The sequence below is a fragment of the Pongo abelii genome, chromosome 12 (genome assembly GCF_028885655.2).
Source record: "Pongo abelii isolate AG06213 chromosome 12, NHGRI_mPonAbe1-v2.0_pri, whole genome shotgun sequence".
In the NCBI taxonomy this organism is placed as follows: Eukaryota; Metazoa; Chordata; class Mammalia; order Primates; family Hominidae; genus Pongo; species Pongo abelii.
In genome coordinates this window covers 60818826-60840680 of record NC_071997.2, presented here as the reverse complement: position 1 = coordinate 60840680, position 21855 = coordinate 60818826, and the positions used below count along the sequence as shown (strand labels likewise).

The 21855-nt window shown below is 49.1% G+C and overlaps 1 protein-coding gene across 16 annotated transcripts in view; it reads left to right on the top strand.

The window, feature by feature from the left end:
• Nucleotides 1-21855, top strand: part of DYSF (dysferlin) — a 251913-nt gene that overhangs the window by 97504 nt on the left and 132554 nt on the right. For 8 of the 16 annotated variants that reach the window (XM_024242002.2, XM_024241995.2, XM_024241993.2 and 5 more), the window contains 8 exons: nt 3400-3468; nt 3647-3690; nt 7528-7610; nt 16111-16152; nt 17801-17916; nt 18367-18480; nt 19771-19948; nt 20564-20688. In XM_024242002.2, coding sequence (XP_024097770.1) covers nt 3400-3468; nt 3647-3690; nt 7528-7610; nt 16111-16152; nt 17801-17916; nt 18367-18480; nt 19771-19948; nt 20564-20688 — 771 coding nt within the window. The remainder of the gene's footprint in view (nt 1-3399; nt 3469-3646; nt 3691-7527; nt 7611-16110; nt 16153-17800; nt 17917-18366; nt 18481-19770; nt 19949-20563; nt 20689-21855) is intronic. The other 8 variants (XM_024242004.2, XM_024242000.2, XM_024241998.2 and 5 more) reach the window with 1 other exon arrangement.

Sequence of the window (21855 nt, the reverse complement as noted above, 5' to 3'; positions counted from 1 at the left end):
TGTTTTTCACATTTTTGTGCCTTTTCTTGGTGACTTCGCTGTTTAAAATGGCCCCAAATGTCATGCTGAAGTGCTGTCTGGTGTTCCTCAGCTCAAAAAGGCTGTGATGTGCCTTACGGAGGAAGTACGTGTGATAGGTAAGCTTCCTGCAGGCTTGAGTCACAGTGCCGTTGGCTGTGAGTTCAATGCTGATGACTCAGCTGTGTATATTGAAAAGTAAGGTGTCCTTCAACAGAAGCACACATAAACCAAGGTTATGTATTGATCAGTTGACAAAAACGTTGTGACAGAGGCTGCCAGGAATTTAACCCTGCTTCTCCTCTGGGGTAATGAGTCAGTATTCACTAATTCAGGGTTCATGGTGACCTTATAGATGTAACTACCATGAATAATGAGAATCAACTATATACACGCAGTTTGGTAAACTGCTTGTGTTGTCTCATCTTTTCTCAGGTTATTAAATAGTCATTGAAATGATTTTTTTTGATGGCTGCATAATATTCTGTCAGATGAGGATACCATAACATTTGACCTATTTTTTGGATATATATAATTCCAATTTTCCTCTTTTATAAACAATATTGTGACAAACATCAGCATACAGGAATCTTCATCCACACTCTGACTGCTTTTCTGTAGGGAAGTTTCTAGTATTGGGGCTGCTAAGCCAGAGGGCTTATTTTTAAGTATTTGATACAGATGGACAAATAGCCTTCCAGAGAGAGTGTGCTAATAATACTCCATTGGGGACTGAAGGAAGGTAAAGAAAAAAAGGTAAAGGAAGAAAAAAAGAGAAGCAGAGGGAGAGGAAGAAGCAGCATGGTGTGGCCCTGGCTGAGTGCCTGTGGGTGGAACAGGATGGGGGAAGGCTGGCAGGGATCTCTGGGGCCAGAGGCAGTGCTGGCTGGGGTGTGGCAGATGGACCAGCTGCTGTTCAACCCCCAGACCCACATCCCGGTGAAGGCAGCCAGGTTGAAGTGTTTGCGATGGAGGAGGGCTAGATGCCTGGGGCAGGGGCTGAAGCAGCCCGTGTGCATCCTGTGTGTGTGTTGGGGCAGCTTGTGCCTTTGTGCCTTCTTATTCCAGGGACCTGGGGCACAGAGTTGGCAGGGCCACTCAGCTGGGTCTTGTTAAAGTGTCTTTTATTTTAAAATTTTGCTTATCTAATTTTTGAATTAGGTAGTACATTTATGCTATCTATCTATCTATCATCTATCTATCTATCCTGTTTATCTATCCTATCTATCTATCTATCATGAAAAATCTCCCTCTTGCTCTGTACCCCATCCAACAATCAATCCATTTCTTCCTTTTCAAAGAAAACCACTGCAATTAGTTTCTTTTATATTATTCTGGTTTTGTGACGTACGTGTAAGCAAATATGACTACAGATTCTTTCTTTCTTTTTTTTTTGAGATGGAGTCTCACTCAGTAGCCCAGGCTGGAGTGCAGTGGTGCAATCTCGGCTCATTGCAGCTTCTGCCTCCTGGATTCAGGCGATTCTCATGCCTCGGTCTCCCGAGTAACTGGTACTATAGGCATGTGCCACCACTTCCGGCTTATTTTTGTATTTTTAGTAGAGACAGGGCTTTGCCACATTATCCAGGCTGGTCTTGAACTCCTGACCTCAAGTGATCCACCTGCCTTGGGCTCCCAAAGTGCTGGGATTAAGGCATGAGCCACCGTGCCCAGCCGACTATAGATTTTTGTCTTTTACCTTTTAGCACAAATGGCTGCACATCACACCACTCTGCGCCTTGCTTTTTTCACTTAATCATATAACTTGGAGATTGTCTCATGTCACTACCTAGAGGCATCCTCATTCTGTTTGAGAGCTGTCTAGTACTCCATTGTACGGATGGACCATACTTCATTTAACCTGCTCTCCATTGGTGGACACATGGGTTGTTCCAAATCCTTGCTAGTTCAAGCCATGCTGCAGTGAATAGCCTCACACATATGTCATTCCTCATATGTGCAAGTATTTCTGTAGGATGGGTGTCTAGAGGTAGGATTCATAGGGCAGTGGGAACATGCATTTGAAACTACAATAGATAGTGGCCAATTGTCCTCTGGAGGGGTCAAACTATTTTGTTTTCCCACCAGCAAAACATGAGCATGCAGTTTTCCCATAGCCTTGCCAACAGTGGTCTATCAGACTTTAGAGATTTTTATGAATCTGATGGGTGAGGAATGGTATTTTGTTGGTTTTCTTTGTGTTTCTTTATGAGTGGGATGAAGCATTTTTTTTATATGTCTCAAGGCCTTGCATCTTCATTCTGTGAACTGTCTCTTCCACTCTTTGCTCTTTCTTCCACTGGATTGGATCGTTGGTCTCTCTTCTTCCCTTACTCCTCTCTTTGCTAACTAACACAAGGGCCAAATCCTGGCACTCAGCCCCACACCCAGCCCTGTGTGGCCTTTGTCTGGGGCTCTTTTTACAAGGAGGAGGGGGAAGGTGGGGGCAGGGGCCAGCACTGGGTGGACCAGGAATGGAGACATCATCCTCACCCCTGGGGACCTGAAGTCTCTGATTTAAGTCAGATGCTCATTAAATGAGATAATGCACATAAAATGCTTAGCGCAATGCAGGGCTTATCATAGTAAATGCTCTGAAAAGGCTGCTCATTATTTTCATGTGTAGAACATGGAAATCTACCAGGATCTGTGTATCTGAAACTGAGTCTTTACCTGCTGCCCCCATGTGTGGGTACAGGATGCCCTGGGGCTGGCTAAGGGGCCTGGTATTCCTTATGGACCCCAAGGTCAGGGCTGGCCTGTGAGCTGCTGGTTTGGATCTGGTTTCCACTCCTGTGAGGTTTCTTGTTTGGGAAAAGCCTGGTCTTTAGGGCAGGGCTGGTTGGAGGCAGACTATGGCTTATAGGATTTGTATCTTCACTGAATTTTCTTTCACTCTCTGACCTCTGTGCATGGCTCCCCTCCCCCATCTCTGATCTCCTAGGGGTCACAGTCTTCCTACATGGTGGATGATCTGGGATAATGGGCAAAAGAGCCTTCCGGGCCATAAGGGCCTCTGGGAAAGCCCATCTGGACTGGACTCAGGGCCCCCACATTTAGGGTCATGGCCATAATGGGAGGTATGGAGGGGGATTTTCAGCCAGAGGTGTGAGTTAAGGGTAGAAGGGCTGTGGCATTCAGACAACCCACCCCACCGTTACCCGCTCCCCAGCTCTGGGTCTGACCTTCCATTGAGCTTTGTCTCTGCAAAGATTCCCTGTGTCTGAGCCCCCTGCACTAGGCCCCAACCCCAGGGTCTTACACCCAGCCCTAAGGGCAGCCAGCATGGCAGAAAATGGCCACTGGCTGGCATGGTGGCCCCGGGGGAGCCCAGAGTCCCCATGGAGCTCGATCCACTTGTCCCCTCCCTGTGTCTTCTAGCTGTGCAGCAAGATCTTGGAGAAGACGGCCAACCCCCAGTGGAACCAGAATATCACACTGCCTGCCATGGTGAGCCTCCTGCCCCCAGCACACCCAAGGAGGCCCCTGAGGCTCTGGGCTTCAGGAGGTCCAGGGCTCCCGCCTCCCCAGGATCCTGCCGTTATCCCAGACTTCAGCTCAGGGTGGGGAGGGGCTGTTCTATCTTCAAAAGGACTCTTCTTCCAACACGCCTCTATTCCCTCCTCAGTTTCCCTCCATGTGCGAAAAAATGAGGATTCGTGTCATAGACTGGTGAGTTCTGAGTCTTGGAGTCTTTAGGGCGGGCTGTCCTGAGGGGATGCTGGGTCCCTCAGTTTCATTCGGCTCAGTGACTGGTACTAAGAGTGTGAAGGAGAAGTTTCAGGTGAGGTAATGTCCCCTTGGGGTAGCCAGGGATGGAGAGGGTATGGGCAGTTCCTGGGAAGCTTACTCACACCTTCTTGTTGGGAGGTAGGCAGATAAGGAGGAATCATCTCTGAGGGCAGAAGGAGCTGGGAAGGCTTCCTGGAGGAGGTGGGGCAGGTGATGGCCCGGCAGGAGGGGTGGAGTTTTGCTAAGCTCACGATGAGGACATTCCAGTGAGGAGAGGCTCGCAAACCAAGGGAAGGGGCTGAAAAGAGCAGAGCTTCAGGGAAGATGGGTTGCGGTGCTGCCCTGGGTTGGTGGGATGAAAAGGTGGGGTCCCCAGGCTGGAGGAGCGGACCAGATTGCCTGAGCAGGGGACACCACGGCAGCTGTGCAGCAGCTGAGACAGCAGCTTGCGGGCGTCTTAGAAAGATCACAGCATCTAATACTTGTTGAGCACCTACTAGACACCAAACCTTGTTCCCAGCAAGCACTTGACACGAGTCATCTCTTCTGACCATCAACTCACCGACATCAGTTCACAGATGAGAAGGCAGGTTGGGAAAGATTGAGTGACCCGCCCAAGCTGACAGCTAGCTGGAAAGTAGCTGAGGCCAGGCTTGAACCCAAGCCTGCTGTTTCCAAAGCCTGTGTTCCTAACCACCAGGCCATGCCACCTTCTGCTAGTTGAGGGGAGCTCTCTCTTACACTTGAGGGGAATATTCAGGGTCTACACGTGTGATCTCAGGGTATTGGGCTTCCCAAAAAGAGAGAGTTGTCCTTTCTTTGCCCCCAAGAAGTCTTGGCTATGTGGTTCCCCAGCGTGTTCTCCTTTGGTCTCATGCCCATGACACCCCCAACCAGGAGGATAATGAGAGACTAGGGAAAAACCCCCAGGCCACAGAGCCATTAAGCTGTGTGCCAGTTCCCCAGGCCTAAAGAAAACAGCTTGTGAGAATTAGAGGAGAGGAAAGAGAGCCGCCAGGAGGGCCTGTGAGGGAGAGGCCGCGAGGGCAGCGACCACGGGTATGTACCGTGGGGAAGCGGTTTGGAGAAAAGATGTGCTTTACATCCCAGAATGATCTCTTCATCTCTGCTCTCCATGTGTGCTACTCTGACTGCGGGCGATGAGCTGTGCGTGTCCCTGCGTGTTTGCGCATGTGGATGTGAGTGGGTGCGGTTGTCTCCTGTGTTGTGGATGTGTCTGGCCCGAGTCCGGGTGAGCTGTGTCAAAGGCATCAGCGTACTGTACAATCCAAACACATTACAGAATCTGGTGGTTGCATCTCTGGTTTGGGTTGAAGTGGCATTTTTATTGTGAGTCTATTTTCAGACTTGCTGTATTTTCCAAAAGCAACCCCAAGCCCCAAAACCCAGCTCTTGGCCAGAAAGCATTCTGCTGCTTCAAGTTCCTATCCAGAAGGGTGCTTTCTTCCCAGAAAATGCAGATAAGCTCTTGTTATTACCTGAATCCTGGAAATAGGATATAGTCCATATGGCCTTTTCTCTGTGACTTAATCTTCCATTTAATTCTTCAGAAATTCCTTTTTCATTAAAAAATCCAACCAAACAACAACAACAAAAAACCCCAAACCACCCCGTACCTCCATAAAACAAAACCTCTCTCCTCACACTCTCCTTCCCTCCTCTCCCAGTTCAGAGAAGGCTGGAGGTCAGAAATCCAATTCCTTTTCAAGTGCTGGCCTTTTCTAGGGTTTGGTCAGGAAGACCGGGTACAAATGCCATCAACTGTCAGTCATCTGGTGCTGAGAATATCATTGTAAAATGTTCCAGGAAATTTTTACTTTCTAGTTTTTTTTTTTTTTTTTTTTCGGGCCGGGGGAGGGGGGATGGGGTTTCGCTCTTGTCACCCAGGCTGGAGTCCAATGGTGTGATCTTGGCTCACTGCAACCTCTGCCTCCCAGGTTCAAGTGATTCTCCTGCCTCATCCTCCCGAGTAGCAGGGATTACAGGCACGCACCACCACCGCTGGCTAATTTTTGTATTTTTAGTAGAAACGGAGCTTCATCATGTTGGCCAGGCTGGTCTTGAACTCCTGACCTCAGGTGATCCATCTGCCTTGGCCTCCCAAAGTGCTGGGATTACAGGCATGAGCCACTGCACCCTGCTTTTCAGTTCTTATTAACATCATTCACGTGGAAAAATGATAAAGATCTGTCTGTGCTGACAATTCATTCTTCCTAATGTAGTGCCGGCGATGGAAAACTTTAAAGATCAAAGCTTAATCACCTCCCTGGGAAATACAAAGAGAAAGAAGGGAGTACAGAAATTGCGCAGAGATTAGGGTACCTCATAGGGTTAGGATTTCAAAGAAATATCGAAGCACCATGCCAGCATGTGCCTTTCACAATGGGGCTGGGATGTGTCATCTGAAGCTGCCCATGGCTAAGGCACTCACAAAAGGGAGGGGGGTCTAAGGGGCACCAAGAAGATGGGGGAAAATACCCAGGAGGAACTTCCTGAAGGAGATGGGTCCTGCCCAGCCCAGTGTTTCTCAGCCTCTGCATCATTGGCTTTTGGGGCTGGAATATTCTTTGTCGTGAGGGTTCTCGACCTAGTGGTTTTGACCCCAGGTCTAGCCTACCTGGGAAGCAGCAGGTGGCTGCAATCAAAGCTCTGGTCTCCACGTCAGCATATCTGGCCTCAAATCCCAGCTTTGCCATCTTGGCAAATTATTTAACTTCTCAACCTCGGCTTTCTCATCTGAATTTGGGGCTAATTGTAGTACCTACCTGGTAGTGCTGATGTGAGACTGAGTGAGTTAAGTCACCTGATGGTTTTAGCGCAGTGCTTGGCTCTTAGTACGTGCTCAATAAATGTTAGCTATTACTGTTTGTTATTATCAAAGGAGGCAGAAGTGGGGTTCAGAGGGAGGGTCTGCACAGGATGTGGCTGGCTAATAGATGAATCAAGCAGTTAACCTCTCTGAGCTCCTGGCCACAGTCCCCTACCCTGGTTGGGGAGCCAAGAAGTGTCCCCCTGGAAGCAGGCCCTATGCCACGCAGGAGCAGTGTTCCAGGAATCAGGAAGCCAGGGCTTCCGTCCTGGGCTTGCCCTTCCTCCCCTGATGACCTTGGGCAAGTACCTACATGGCTTTGAGCCTCAGTTTCCTCATGGGTGCAACAGAGATAATAATAAACGTGCTTGTTTCTCAAGGCTGTGTGAGCCTCCTGTGTGATAAAGGCTAAAAGTGCTCCATTACATACAAAGTCAGATACAAAAAGGAATCGTGTATTACCATTGGCTACTTCAAGACTGTGGCCTTGGAGATAGTTTCTTCCTGGTCACCTAGTTTTCTCCTTGATCTGGACATTTCTTTAGCTCCTGGAGCCTCTCAGTTCTTCCTGGGTCTGGGAATCTGGCTCCCTGAACAGGCCAGCCCCTGGCCCTGCCTCCTTGCCTCTGGCCTCCTCCCTGTCAGCCTGCAGATGTGTCTGCAGAGATCCGGGCTGGCAGCCTGGGATTGGTTGCCTGATGGGATGCTGGTGGTTGGCGAGATGAACTAGTTCCCTCTCAGAGAGTCTTGGGCAGCAAACCTTCTGTGCAGTGTCTTCATCTCTGGGATCACCAGGCCTCAGTAACATACCAAAGTGAAGACCAGGAGTGCTCTCTGCCAGCCCCCCGCCCTCCTGCAATGTGTAACCGAGGCCGCATACTTCCTGGGTGGGCTGTGGCCTGCAGTTCTTTTCCTGTATTCAGGCCCTCTCTGCTCCCTTGCTCTAGGGACCGCCTCACTCACAATGACATCGTGGCTACCACCTACCTAAGTATGTCGAAAATCTCTGCCCCTGGAGGAGAAATAGAAGGTATGTTCCCTCTTCGTTCTGCCCTTTGACCCCCTGTGCTCTCCCCTGTCCCCACCATCCAGCTTACACTTCTAGTTTTGAGAGTTTGCAGAAAAGGGGAGATTATAAGGCCTCTGTTGCCCATTTTCCACTGAAGGGCTCTGGCAATGAAAGAGATGTCTTGCAGACATTTAGGGTTCTCCACACTTGGATTGTGGGATATGCCACTGAAGGGCACAAAGAGGATAATTCACTCCTGCAGAGAATATTGGCTGGCTGTTGCCATGCCATCCATCAGGTCCTGCATTGGCCGACTGTGCTCTAGCGGTTTCAAAAGCTATTGAAATAGCTCTTATTGTTCTATTAAAAAAGCAACTCATCATCATTTTGTAAAATTTTAAATAAAGAAATAATCCGAAAGAATATAAAATTTACCTGAAATTACCCATAAACCCACCGCTCTAGACAAGAACTATTAGCACTCCGAGACCTTTCTGTATGTATGTATATATGTATGCATGTATGTATCTGTACATGCATGTAAGATGTGTGTATTTAATACATGGGTATGTGTATATATACATTAGAACAAATTGTTTTGAAAATTGCTTTTTGATACTTGACAATACAACATAGATATCTTTCCTGTTATTAAAAGTTCTTCTATAATACAATTTTGAATGAATACACATATTCCATTATGTGAATGTATCATGATCCACGTTAACTAGTTAATGATGAACATGTAGGTGTTTTCAAATTTTTCCACATTATAAGCAACTAAATTGGCAATGAATATTTCTGTAGCTGAATCTTTATATAATTCATGAGTTTCCTTTGGGATAAATACCTAAAATTGGAATTGCTGTGTGAAAAGATTTCAACTTTTTTTTTTTTTTTTTTGAGATGGTGTCTCATTCTGTTGCCAGGCTGGAGTGTAGTGGCCCAAACTCAGCTCACTGCAACCTCCGCCTCCCTGATTCAAGCAATTCTCCTGCCTCAGCCTCCTGAGTAGCTGGGACTACAGGTGTGTGCCACCACGCCCGGCTAATTTTTGTATTTTTAGTAGAGACAGGGTTTTACCATGTTGGCCAGGCTGGTCTCGAACTCCCGGCCTCATGATCCGCCCACCTCGGCCTCCCAAAGTGCTGGGATTACAGGCATGAGTCACCACACCCAGCCTAGGATTTCGACATTTTTAAGACTTTTGATATTTATCAAAATTGCCCTTCAAAAAGGCTGGACTACTTTATACTCTCATCATGCCCCTAGGCTTATTTTGCTATACCCTTCCCAACACAGGGTAAAATAATAATATTAAAAAAGAACTTTGTTAATTTTATAGGTGAAAATGGTATTTCATTGTTGCCTTAACTTTCATTTTATTGATAGCTGGTGAAGTTGACCGATTTCAATTTGAATATATTTAAATAATTATTTTATATTTATATATAACATGTTTATATAATTTATATTCATTCTATTATAAATGTCTTATTTATGTTCTTGGTCCATATGAGGAAATGTTTATCTTTTTCTCATACTTTTGTAAGAGTTCTGTATAAATATGGATATTAACTTTTCCCCTGTCATATATGTAGTAAATAATTCTTGTTGGCTTTATTTTACCAATTAATAGTTTTTGACCTATAGAAATTTAAAATTTTTATGTAGCCAAATCTGTTAGTCTTTTCCTTAGGGAATAAGGCAGGGATCTAGCATTACTTTTTTCAAAATTGTTCTTTGGTGATACAAACACTGTATTTTGAGTAATCTTTTCCCTATATTTCGAAATGCTGCCTTTATCACCTACTAAATTCCTAAATGTGTTCTTGGGCCTGTTTCTCTATTATCTTCAATTGGTATGTCTGCTTATTATTTCTTTGGTTTTGATATCTGGGTTATGCTGGCTTTGTAAAATTAATTGTAAAGATTTAAAGTCTTCTCTAACATCTGGAACAGTTTCTATAACATAAGAATACAGTCTTTTGAGGGTTTGAAATAATTCACCCATAAAACCATATGGGCTGGGTACCCTTTTTGAGTGGGTGTAGTAATAGCTCTTTAAAAACTTTTCAATTTCTCCTGTGATGATTGTTATTTTTGGTTTGTTGCTTTTACTCTAGTCAATTTTGATAATTTATATTTTCCTAGAAAAGCATCCATTACATTGAGGTCTAATTTATTTACATAGTGTTGTACAGAGCAAATTTTTATAATTTGAGTAATTCTCTCTACCTGTGGTGTTTTCCTTTTTCTTATTTCTAATGCTATGTATTTGAGTTTTTTTTCTTGATTAGCTGGTTAGAAGTTTATTTTAAAACTTTATTGGACTTTTAATCTTTGCACTCTTTAACGCTCTTTAGACTGATTTTATTGTTTCCTTCTTTAACTTTCTAGCTTCTTGTCTTTATTTTTAAAATTTCTTATTTAAATAATGAAAGTATGGTTTCTGCCTTCTGTGTCATGCTCAAACCCTAAGGTTCAGCAGACCCTAAGGTTATATTTAACTCTATTAATTTTTTTTAACATTTAAACATTTGATCTATTTTGAATTGATTTTTGTGCGTTTTCTGAGAGCAGTCTGATTTGATTCTTTCATAGTTAGTCTATTTTTTTTCCGGACTAGATGCTGCTCATAGGAATTTATCTTTTTTCTTATAGTTTAGAAAATTATTTTAATCTATCTTGGTACAGGACACTTTCCATTGAATTTTGTCTGAGACATGATGAATTCTTAAATCTGAGTTGAGGATTGTTTTTTAAAAATTCTGACATTATGCCACGGACAGCTGAAGGCAGAGTGGGGGAGTGGGGATAGCTCTAGCTCTCCAGCCTGCCAACTTGGGTTCAAATGCTCTTGGCTCTGCTTCTTTGTAACTGAGTGAGTTGCTCCAGTCTCCGTAAAATGGGGCTCTTACAAGTCCCAACCCTCATGAGGCAGTTATAAAAATCATGAGGTTATAAAAGTAATGTTCTTATAATGTCTAGTATACAATAATCTTAAAGTAACATTTGCTGTTTATCATCATTAAGATGGGCTTTCTATGTTGCTAATCTGATTTTTTTCTGTACCAATTCTGCCTTTTACTGCTTCGTACATGGTTTAAAATGGGCTATTGCATTTGTAGTTTCTTGTCAAGCCTTCTTTTCCCCCTGTCACTCCTTTTATATTTTCCTTTACTTCTTTGCTCCTTGTCTGTTCTCTCCTGGCAGTTCTGCTTTGTTCCACAAAAACTACATCTTCTTGTACTCTACTGAGGATTCCAAATCATTTTCTGCAATATGCAGGTGAATGCTTTCCTGAATCTTATGGATGCGGTTTCCATATCCTGGTTGGCTCCCTGCCCTCTCCCTGCTTTATTCACTCTCCCACAAGATCTGTTCAGTGTTGATATCTCTCACAGATAAGTGTGTGGGTCTTTCTCTGTCCATTCTTCTCCTTAGATCTTTAGCTGGAGGACAGGTTAATGTGCCCAGTTTCTGGCTGACTCTACCCAGTGCTCTTGAAGCTGGAGATCCTGTCCAGATTCTAGATCTGTAGGAGACCTCTAGGAGTTCTTCTCCTAGAAGAGGAGACTGGAGGAGATACCATTTTTAAAAATGTTCCTTTTTTTTTTTTTTTTTTGAGATGGAGTCTTGCTCTTTTCACCCAGCCTGTAGTGCAGTGGTGTGATCTTGGCTCACTGCAACCTTTGCCTCCTGGGTTCAAGCGATTCTCCTGCCTCAGCCTCCCAAGGAGCCAGGATTACAGTTGCCTGCCACCATACCTGGCTAATATTTTGTATTTTTAGTAGAGACGGGGTTTCACCATGTTGGCCAGGTGGGGTTTCACCATGTTGGCCAGGCTGGTCTCGAACTCCTGACCTGAGGTGATCTACCTGCCTTGGCCTTCCAAATGTTACATCGTTTTAAAGCAAGACATTGTTAACTTAGACTTCTAGCTGCTTGATGTCCTCATATCCTTCCGTAAATGTAGGCAGCTATTAGAGGCATATACCTGACATTGTTTTTCATTCACTTCATTCTTTTAGGAGATGCTTATTGAGCATATGCCTTCTGTCAGGGGCTGGGCATAGAGGGTTGAACAAAATATTCTTGGTCTCACCCTCAGGGAAGTTAGAGTTCTGGCAGGCGACAAACAAGTAGACGAATAAAAATATGGGTATAAGTTCTCTTAAGTGCCCTCGAAGAAAAGGACATGCATGGTGAAAGAGAATAACAGAGTAGGGGAGAGCTGCTTCTGCCTGACAGAGTCAAGGAAGGCTTCTAGGAGGAGGTGTCTTAGGCTGCCAGAGGGGAAGCCACTGGCATATGAGGAGTAGGTACGAAAGAGTTCCAGGCAGAGGTGATGACATATTCCAAGGCCACGTGGCAAGAAAGAAATGAAAAGACTGGTTTGGCTGAGTTCTCTGAAACATTTAAAGGGCAACTTTTAATTATAGAAAATTTCAAGTACCCGCAAAAGTAGAGAATTGTACAGTAAACTCCCAGATACCCTCCCTGAGCTTCCACATCTAGCTGCTCTCTGCCTTCTGATTTCCTTGTTGGGACTTTGGACTAGTCCCAGAAACGACCTTCCTGAAGGCACTGCGAACTTGGTCTTCCTGCCCCAGCCCCTCCCTTCCTCACTGGGGGAACAATCTGTTCCGGGATGTGGCCCCTTCACTAATTGCTGTTCAGATAGTTTCTGAGGAGGGCTGTCTCCTGCACAGGTAGAGAGATTTGGGGGTGGTAATGCAGACAGAGGGTCACCTCACAGGTCAGCACTCTTGGTATGGAGGGAACCTCGTCTTCAGTTTTCTGACTAGCACTGTCTCTTGTCTCTCAATCCAGGGGCAGACACTGGTGGAGGCACAGTGTGGCATTTCTGACTGTTTTCCGACAGTTGTGTTTCATGAGGCTGCAGCCGTGCCTGCCACCAGCGCCCTGATGGAGAGTTCACATCCCCCGACCTGTCTTCATTTCTATGCTGTGTGAGCCCCACCTTTCTCTGTGTCCGCATGAGTGTGTTGCTGGGAAGGCGAGAAAGATGTTTATGTGGTCACTAGATGGCGCTCAGGTCACGGGCAACCCAGAGTGCTTCGGAAGGCATTCAAAGTTGGGACCACCTTCCATCACAGATGATTCTGGAAAGAAATGAGAATCTTCTTGCAACCAGCTAACCGGTTTTGAACATGCAGTTAAATAGCTTGATCTAAGGGGCAGTAAAAGAGTTAAACTTATGCATCCAACTGGAGCTGTCCTTGATGACTCTCGGACTCTGCCGACCCGTTCCTGCACAGGTGGGTCCCTTTCTGGGGTCAGGGCCTCTCTCCGGCCTTGAGGTCGGCCCTTGCCTTGCTCGGGCCAAGCCTCCCCGACTTGCCTGCAGCCCCCTCAGAACGCGTCGCTCCAACTTTCCTTTCAGCCCTTTTTTATGTTGTTTCTCCACGTTGTGGGCTTGCAGCCCATTGGGGCGATAGACAACACTTGTATTTCCTCACTGCTCTCAAAGACCACATGAAACTGAACTGTAAAAACAAGTTCTTTCTCTGTATTTCCCTGCCTCAGGGTTCACCAGATGATTTGGTTCAACTAGGAGTTTTTGTTTTTCTGTTTTTGTTTTTGTTTCCAGTGAGGACAAGACCTGACACTAACCTCTTAAACACCTCTGCCCACAAGTTTGCCTGGGCACACTAGAGTGTTCCTTGGACCCTGTGCTCTGAAGTATTAAGTAAGAATTTTGTTTTTTAAAAAAGAGTGCTTTCCTTAGAAGCTGCAGGTCTTTTGAGAGGTAACAGGCACATGAGCTCTGTGAAACATGCACAGATTCTTTGATAACTTTATACATAGGAAACTCATGCTCCATAAATAGCACTTGTATCCTAGTGTTTTCCATAGTTAAGAAATCCAAAGTTAGTCTCCTTTTGTCTCTGGAATGTAGATGATGCTGATTTCCCGCAGTTTTCAGTTTCTCCTCTAGCCTGGCGCAAGCGAGAGTCAGGCAGCCAGCCGCCACGGGCTTGGGGATGTGCCGAGAGGCAGAGGGAGCTGGCGGGGCAGATCGCAGGTGACGGCCTCAGCTTCTTCATGCACGTCCCGGGGACTGTGTGCAGGGCTGGGACTTGTGGCTCACTGGGCTGGGAGGTCCTGCTGTCTATGTCCTTCAGCTTCCCCCAGGTGAGGCAGCTGGGCTTCGTTGCTCAGGCCACAGAACTGGGAGCATTCATCTGTGTTTTGGACTTCCACAGCCCCAGCTCCCTGGGCTGAGGGAAAACACAATAAAACACTTGTGTTTTGGCAGAACGGTGATGTGGACTAAATAGAGGCTTTGTCTTGGGTGGCTTCACTGGTCACTGTGCTCTTGAACTGTCTGCAGACACAGGGGTGAGAGCCCGGGATGGGCCTTCACACCCAGAGACTGTGATCCACCCCCAAGTCAGGAGTCATTGACCTAAGACATCAACAGGGCCGTGTCTTATTACACATTCTCAGTGCCTCCTCCTGCACCTGGTTAGGTTTGCTGAATGAACAAATGAATGAAAGAATGGGTGAATTAGGTTGGGTGCTGTGGCTCACACCTGTAATCCCAGCACTTTGGGAGGCCGAGGTGGGTGGATCACCTGAGTTCAGGAGTTTGAGACCAGCCTGGCCAACATGGTGAAACCCCATCTCTACTAAAAATAGAAAAAATAGGTCGTGGTGGGCACCTGTAATCATAGCTACTTGGGAGGCTGAGGCAGAATTGCTGGAACCTGGGAGGCGGAGGTTACAGTGAGCTGAGATTGCGCCACTGTGCTCCAGTGTGGGCAACAAGAGCGAGACACTGTCTCAATAAATAGATAAATAAATAAATAAATAAATAAAAAGAAAGCATGGGTGAATTAATGAAAAGGTGTGGTTGGGAGGCACCCACTTGATCCTCTGAGCCACCAGAGGCATGTGTTGGTCAGATGGCCGATGGGATTAGGGGAACATCTGCATCTGGGCTGGGCACCAGTCTGCAGCCAGAATTCAAAATCAGTCTGGGTGGGAAGCCGACTTTGCCTCTGTAAGAAGCACATGGGGGTTGGAACTGTGACCTTGGCCTCATTAGCCCGAGATAACGGGCCAGGCCTGTTAGTAAGCATTTAGAAGGAGCTTCAAATGGGATCTGTTTCCTTCCGGTGGTCCCCGGCCACTGCTCTCCTAGGGCCTGCAGCTGTGCCTGTGTTGGCCCTCTTGCTGTTGCAGAAAGCTCCCCATGAGCCGCGCCCTGGCTCACCCACAGAAGGAAACCTCTTGCTTTGGAGATGAAGGTGACCATGAACTATGATTTCTGCAGCCCTGGTGTCTGCTGGCTGGCATTCATAGCTGAGGACTCGCCGAGGAGGGCTGAGGGACTGGGCCGGGCCCTCCTTGCTGCCTTTGCCCTGTCCTCACTCCGGATGGCCACGCTCCCTTCTCCCTTCTCCACTCTTTCTGTGTCTTTGTGCATTCTTCCTTCACAAAGTTTTCCTCAACCCTTGACTTCTGACTGCAGTCACAGAGCTAGGGGCAAAACAAGTGTTTTCTGGAGGACAGCAACAGGTAAAGGTGAACAAGGAAGGGAAGTAATCAGTAAGTTCACCAACCACGTCCCGGGTGTGCACGTGACCTCAGACTGCGTTACACTTTACTGTTGGAGAAGGAGAATGGGACGGTCAGATTTGGGAAGAGGCAGAGATCAGAGAGGACAGTGGAGGAAGACTGAGGGGTGTCCGCTTCCTTGGCGGCATCGCGTACCTGCCTAGCATTGAGGGACAGATTCAGAATCCATACATGTGCCAGAGCATTTCCTTCCTTGTTTTTCTTATTTCTAGACATTCCTTACCAACATTTAGGGGCACACCCAAGTGTGTAGCATGTTCAGCTTGTGGACAGTGTCTGGCTCTGTGCTTCCCTGGAAGCGGCCTGTGTCAGAAGCCAGATGCCAGTGCCTGCTGTTGTGAAAACGCAACGTGGAGCCTTCAGGGGGTGATCCTGGACACGGCCACTAGGTGGAGATGTTGTGCCTTGAAATGTCCCTGCTCAGCGCGCCTGGTCCCAAGCACGACCTGCCCGCGGGCTTAGAGTGTGGGGTGTGCCTCGCTGCCTAGCTCTGGCCCCTTTGTGTTTCCCCACCCTTCCGTTGTGTCTGTACTTTGTTCCCCTCACTTATCTGGCTATCATATGGAAAAGCACATTTTCTTTTCTGAATTATTCCTTGAGTGTATTGAATCAAGTTTCGGGTCCGGTTTTCAACCGGCAAACGGAACACACAGAGTGATGGGCAGGCCAGGTGGGACCCCCAGGGCTCATGGGGTGTTGGGGGCTGTGTCTGGAGGGGCCGTGATGATTTAGTTTATGATAAATTCACAGCTGGGCAGAGGGTGGGGCCTCGGGCCGCATCTGTTTCACACCCGGGAGCTGTCTTTCCATCTGTCTGCCTGCCAGCTCTCCATCCACAGCCTGTTCATGTAACCCGTCCTTCTCCCAGCCATGCCCACCCTAACCCCTTTTCCATTTCTTTACACTTCAGAGGAGCCTGCAGGTGCTGTCAAGCCTTCGAAAGCCTCAGACTGTACGTTGCTGTCACCTTGGGGACAACCAGGGGAGCGGGGCCTTGGGTTTTGGCTAGAGGGGCGAGGGTGCTGGAGGCATGGGGTTTTTGATTTGCCTGAGGTGGGATTGAGATTCCCCCCACAAAGTAAGTCCCTGGACTTACTTTGCTGTCGCCTCTCGGCTTCTGTGGACCATGTAAATCGTCTGGAATGCTTTAAGGGGCAATTTCCTCCCGCTTCCCCCAACCCTTCCTAAATGGGATAGGCTTGGGCTGATGCTCAAGTTAGACCACTGTGTCTGGTAGTGAGGGGTAGGGGCAGGCATGGGGGTCTGGACTGGGGCAGGGGGAGTGTGAGGTGTTTCAGGGGCCAGGAGGAGGCCAAGAGGAGTTAAAAAGTCTTGGAGTTGAAATCCCCAAGGTAAATCATAATTGAGATGATTAACACAAATAATTAGTAATGCTCCTGTTAGCCCACCTACCTGGGCGTCCCACCTCTCCTAAAGGCCAGTGCCCTGTCTGTGCTGGGGTCTAGGAGAGAGAAGGTGTTGAAGGAGGTGGGGAGGCCCCTGGCCAAGAGGGGAGGTGAGGCTCCAGCCTTCTGGTCCCTCCCTGTCCTGGCCCCTTCCTCATCCCTAGGGTCTCGGCAGGGGCTCGACTCACAGTGCATGACCTTAGGTCTAGCTCAAACACTTCTTTGCTGAGGCCATTTGTTTTGTGCCTACTTTGGCCCATCCTTGTGTGGACTGATTGGGTCGTTCCAGAGGGTTCCTGTCTCTGACCCTGCTTTCTACCCTTGGCATTTTGGAAACAACCTCTTCCCCATTCCTCTGAAAGGGACACTGTGGCATTTTAGGGTTTTCAGAGCATGGTCAGTAAAGTCCCATCCAGGAAACTCAGCTGTGAGCTGGAAAATGATGTTAGTAAAAGAGAGCCTCCAAAAAAGGATGAAAGAATGTGGAGAGATTTCCCCTCTTCAGGATTGTAATTCTCTAACTCTCCTCTGACCTGCTCTGTTAAAAAATTGTCCTTTGTACAATGGGTGTGTGGGGAGGAGATTCTGGGATGAGGCAAGGCCGTTAGGGCCGGGGGTATGTGCCTGTGGGCTGCCCTAGGGAGGAGGAACGTCTAGCTGGGCTCCATCCCTGGCCTCCGGGGAGATGGTTTCTCTGGTTACCAGACTCTGGGACCCCTTAGCCCCTCCCCATTGGCTGCAGGGCCTACAGTGCCTATAGAAGCATAGGATGGAGAGCAGATGCAGGACTTGGTGGGGGTGGGGCTGGGGAGGGGCACGAGCAGTGGAGGGCCTCAAACCCCAACTTTGTGTGCTGGCTGAGTGCATGGGCTTTGAGGTGACAGCATTCTGGACCCTGCCACCTTGTAGTCTTGTGTTTCTTTGCATCTCCAAGCCTCGGTTTCCTCATCTGCAAAATGGGACTAATAAGAATATGATTGCATCTCAGCATGATGGTGAGGAGGAAAGCGACTTAGGGGAGGGCGTGAGTGCTGTCGCTCATGGCGTTCTTCTTTATGCACTGACAGGAGCTGCATCTGGTGCATGTTGGGGGGAACTGAGGGCCAGGGGTGGGCTCAGGTTGGAAGGTGGCTGGGTTGAGCATTGGGAAGCCCCACTGGGCCGACCCCTCTGATTGCCACTTGTGTCTCCCAGTGGATGACTACCTGGGCTTCCTCCCCACTTTTGGGCCCTGCTACATCAACCTCTATGGCAGTCCCAGAGAGTTCACGGGCTTCCTGGACCCCTACGCAGAGCTCAACACAGGCAAGGTAAGCCGGCTGGAGCCCTGGCAAGGGCAGGATGCCAGATGCCCAGGTCCCTCAGGAGCCCAGGCCTGCACGCCGGGTCTTCCAGCCCCTCCTGGGGGCCCACGACCTGGCAGCCACCCCCTCAGGGAGTTCTCCTTCTGCCCCTTGATGCTGCCTCTGCCTGAGTGCTAGTCTGATCCTTTCATGTTCCTCACCTTGAAGCACCCAGGCCCCGTCTCTCTGTCTTTGACTTTTGGGTTGAGTTGGCATCTGGCACTGTCCATCTGGGTGGCTTGTCATATCTCCCGAACTCTCTGGGCCATGCTTTCCTCACCTGCAAGGGGGATGAGGTTGGCTGAGGGACCTCCTGGGTGCCTGAGAGATGAGCTACCTCAGGGCCAGAGGGTGCCCCTTTCCTTCCCCTCCTCCCCTCTGTCTCCCCTGCTCCTGGTGACCTGACCTCCCTGGCAGGGGGAAGGTGTGGCTTATCGTGGCCGGCTTCTGCTCTCCCTGGAGACCAAGCTGGTGGAGCACAGTGAACAGAAGGTGGAGGACCTTCCTGCGGATGACATCCTCCGGGTGGAGGTGAGGGGTGTGACTCTGGGTGGAAGCTGGGCGTCCGGGCGGGAAGGGATGGCCAGGCCGGGACTGGCCTTGAGGTGTCATGGTGGAGGGAGGACTCAGCTCTGCCCACACACATCGTGCCTTTACCTCTCTGGGCCTCAGATCTCAGCTGTAAAGTGGGAATAAATCAACACTTGCCCTGCTTCCCTGGAGGGATGATCAGAGGCTCAGAGAAGATAAATGAAAATATTCAAAAAGTCTAAAGCTTGATGCAAAATGAGATGCGATTTTATAATAATAACATAAGGATAGCTAACTGTTAAGTCAAATAAGCACTGAACATGTATCAGGCACTGTGCTGCTGACACCTCTGCCGTTACTGACTCTTCCCAGCACCATGAGGTGGCTGCTGTTATTATTATTATCCCCATTTCACACATGAGGAAACAGGCTCAGATATATCAGAGCAACAAATGGTAGAGCTGGGCCTTGTGTCCAGGAGGCAGCTGTGCGGAGTCTGTGTGGTGCTTTAAGCTCTCAGACACAGTGGTCAGATGGCTCTGGTTTGAATCCTGGCTCTAGCACTTACCGGCTGCATCAGTTTCCCTATCTGGAAAGTGGGGGTAATGATTATACTTATCTCATAAGATGGTTGTGAGAATTAAGGAAATTAATACACATATGCAGTAAGCACTTACTAAGTGCTAGCTGTTGCTACTATTTACATTCACCTAACACCCAATTGTCTGACCCCTCTTCTCTCAATCATAGGATTGAGTTCCTGCACTGTCCCCACCCTGTGCTCAGAGCCTGGAGGGGACAATGAGACCCTTTCATCTCAGGCACATGACAGTGGCAGCCCGTGTGTCCTGCAGAGCTGGCTGCTGAGGGAGAGACCCTGAGTGGCATGGGGCAGGAGCTCTGGGCAGGCGGCTGGTGGCTTAGAGCCTTCAGCCCCTCTGAATGGCAGATAAGGCCTGGGTTGCCCCTGCAGGCCCAGTGGGAGCCCCCACTCAGCTGACGTGGTGGTACCATGGCTGCTGGTTTGGATTAGGGGCAGCTTGACCTTGGAGGAGCAGCTCTTATTAGGGAAACGTGGCCAGACACACGCAGACCTGGAATGAGCTTGTTCAGTTAGCAATGAAATCTGGATGCTGTTTCTTTCTTGGGCTACTTGCCACCCGTCAGTCCAGCCAGGAGCTATTGGGTGCCGGTTATGGCCAGGGCCTGCCAGATGTATGTCCCCTCCCCCCAGCCCGGGTGCCTTTCTTTGCTCCTCTCGTGACCCTCTGGTCTACTCTTTGCTCTCAGAAGTACCTTAGGAGGCGCAAGTACTCCCTGTTTGCGGCCTTCTACTCAGCCACCATGCTGCAGGATGTGGATGACGCCATCCAGTTTGAGGTCAGCATCGGGAACTATGGGAACAAGTTCGACATGACCTGCCTGCCGCTGGCCTCCACCACTCAGTACAGCCGTGCAGTCTTTGACGGTGAGGCAGTGCTCCTGGCTGGGACCCCGATCACAGGATCATAGAGCAGGGGGCCACACCTTAAATCCTGCCTCCTATGGAAAGCTGCCGGAGGCTACTCAAAGGCCCTGGCCCTGGCCCTGGCAAACTTGTTCCAGCCATCCCCTTGCTCTCCTCCAGGCGAGGGGCCCTGCTACTAGTGCCCATAGATGCAGCTCCTGGGACCAGCTGTGGTCAGCATTGACCCTGACCCATCCTGATCATTTCAAGGAGTCAGCCGGCCTTGGTTTGGACATTTTAGGGAGTGTGGCCTTGGGTTTCCCAGGGCGACTCTTAACATCTCCTCAGTTTTGACATGGCCAGGAGCCCTAATGAGAGCTGCAGCTGTCTGCTCAACTCCCGAAGGGAGCTCAGGCACCTCTTCAGACACTGGGGAACACGGGCCACTCCACGTGTGTCCAAGGGGGTTCTTAGATGGGAAGGGTGAGCAGGTGCCTCTCTCTCTCCCACGTGTGGTCCCCTTCCCAGCTCTGCCAGTCCTAGCCCTGGAGTGCCCAGGAGGCTGGCACTCTTAGCACCCCATCCCACCCGCCCTCCACTCCCGGCACAGCACTCAGGCCCTTCTCTCCATTCCAGGGTGCCACTACTACTACTTACCTTGGGGTAACGTGAAACCTGTGGTGGTGCTGTCATCCTACTGGGAGGATATCAGCCATAGAATCGAGACTCAGAACCAGCTGCTTGGGATTGCCGACCGGCTGGTGAGTGAAAACTTGCCCAAAGCTGTACATGCCTGTGCATGCACCTGCTACCCCCGCTGCATGGGGTGTCTCAGACCACCACCCACTGGTGCACACACTGACACACGGCTGTGCCTACTGACCTTCGTGGTCGGTGTCCTCCGTGTCTTGGCAATACCAGGCTTGTGGTCCTGTCCTGCATTCTTGGAAGAGAAGAGAGGGGATGTGAGCAATCTGAGGCAGCCCCAGTGTGCAGTGGGACATAGGGCAAGGGAGCAGAAGGAAAACCTATGCCACACAGCAGGGCATGGCCTGGCTCTCGCTGGCTTACTCACTCATTACAGGCCTTTGGACTCTTAATGCACACAAGGGCTTGTGCTAGAAACTTCTAGCCAGAAGCTAGAGGCTAGAGGTGAACAAGGAACTGGCTCTGTCTTCAGGGAGTCAGTTTATTAAAGGAGGGCATAGGCTCACTTGTGCCTCTCATACAGGGCTTTCCAAACTTAGGTACAGGTGACACTCCAGGGGCAGAGAGATGTGGGGCTCAGAGCAGGGCGGGTGGCCAAGGAGCATCAGGAAGGCATCATAGGCCAGCCAGGGGGCTGTGTCCAGTGCAAGGAGATGGGGGGTGGGAACCCAGGTAGGCCACCATTGCAGGGGCCTGGGGGAGGGTGACCAAGCCCTGGGAAGGAGATGGCCTTGCAGGGAAATTGCAGGATTTGAGCTACAAGGCCTTGGTGGCCGACTGGATTTGGGGCTGAGGAAAGGCTATAAGGAGGAACTGAAGTGGCTGGGGAATTCGGAAGCTGGGGAGAAGAGCAGAACATATGAGGTCAGGTTCTGTTTTGGAGGTGAGGAGGAGCCTTCTGGGGAGCCCTCTGCAGATGCTGGATGCTGCAGTCCTGGCACTTGGCCAGAATGGAGGAGAATCACAGGTGGGCAGAGGTGTAGAGGCCAAGGGAGGTGAGGAGGCTGGGCGGGAAGCTGATGGTCCTGGCGGTGGCTCTAGGGGTTTCTGTGGCGTGGATGGGGACAGCTGGTGAGAAAGTGGAGGAGACAGGTGCAGGCCCTACTGCAGGAGCATGCTCGGATCAGCAGGTGGAAGGAAGGGGGACTGGAGAGGCCTGGGCATGTCTGTGGGTGGGGAGGTGAGCATGGCTTGAAGGACAGGTGGACAGAGAAGGGAAG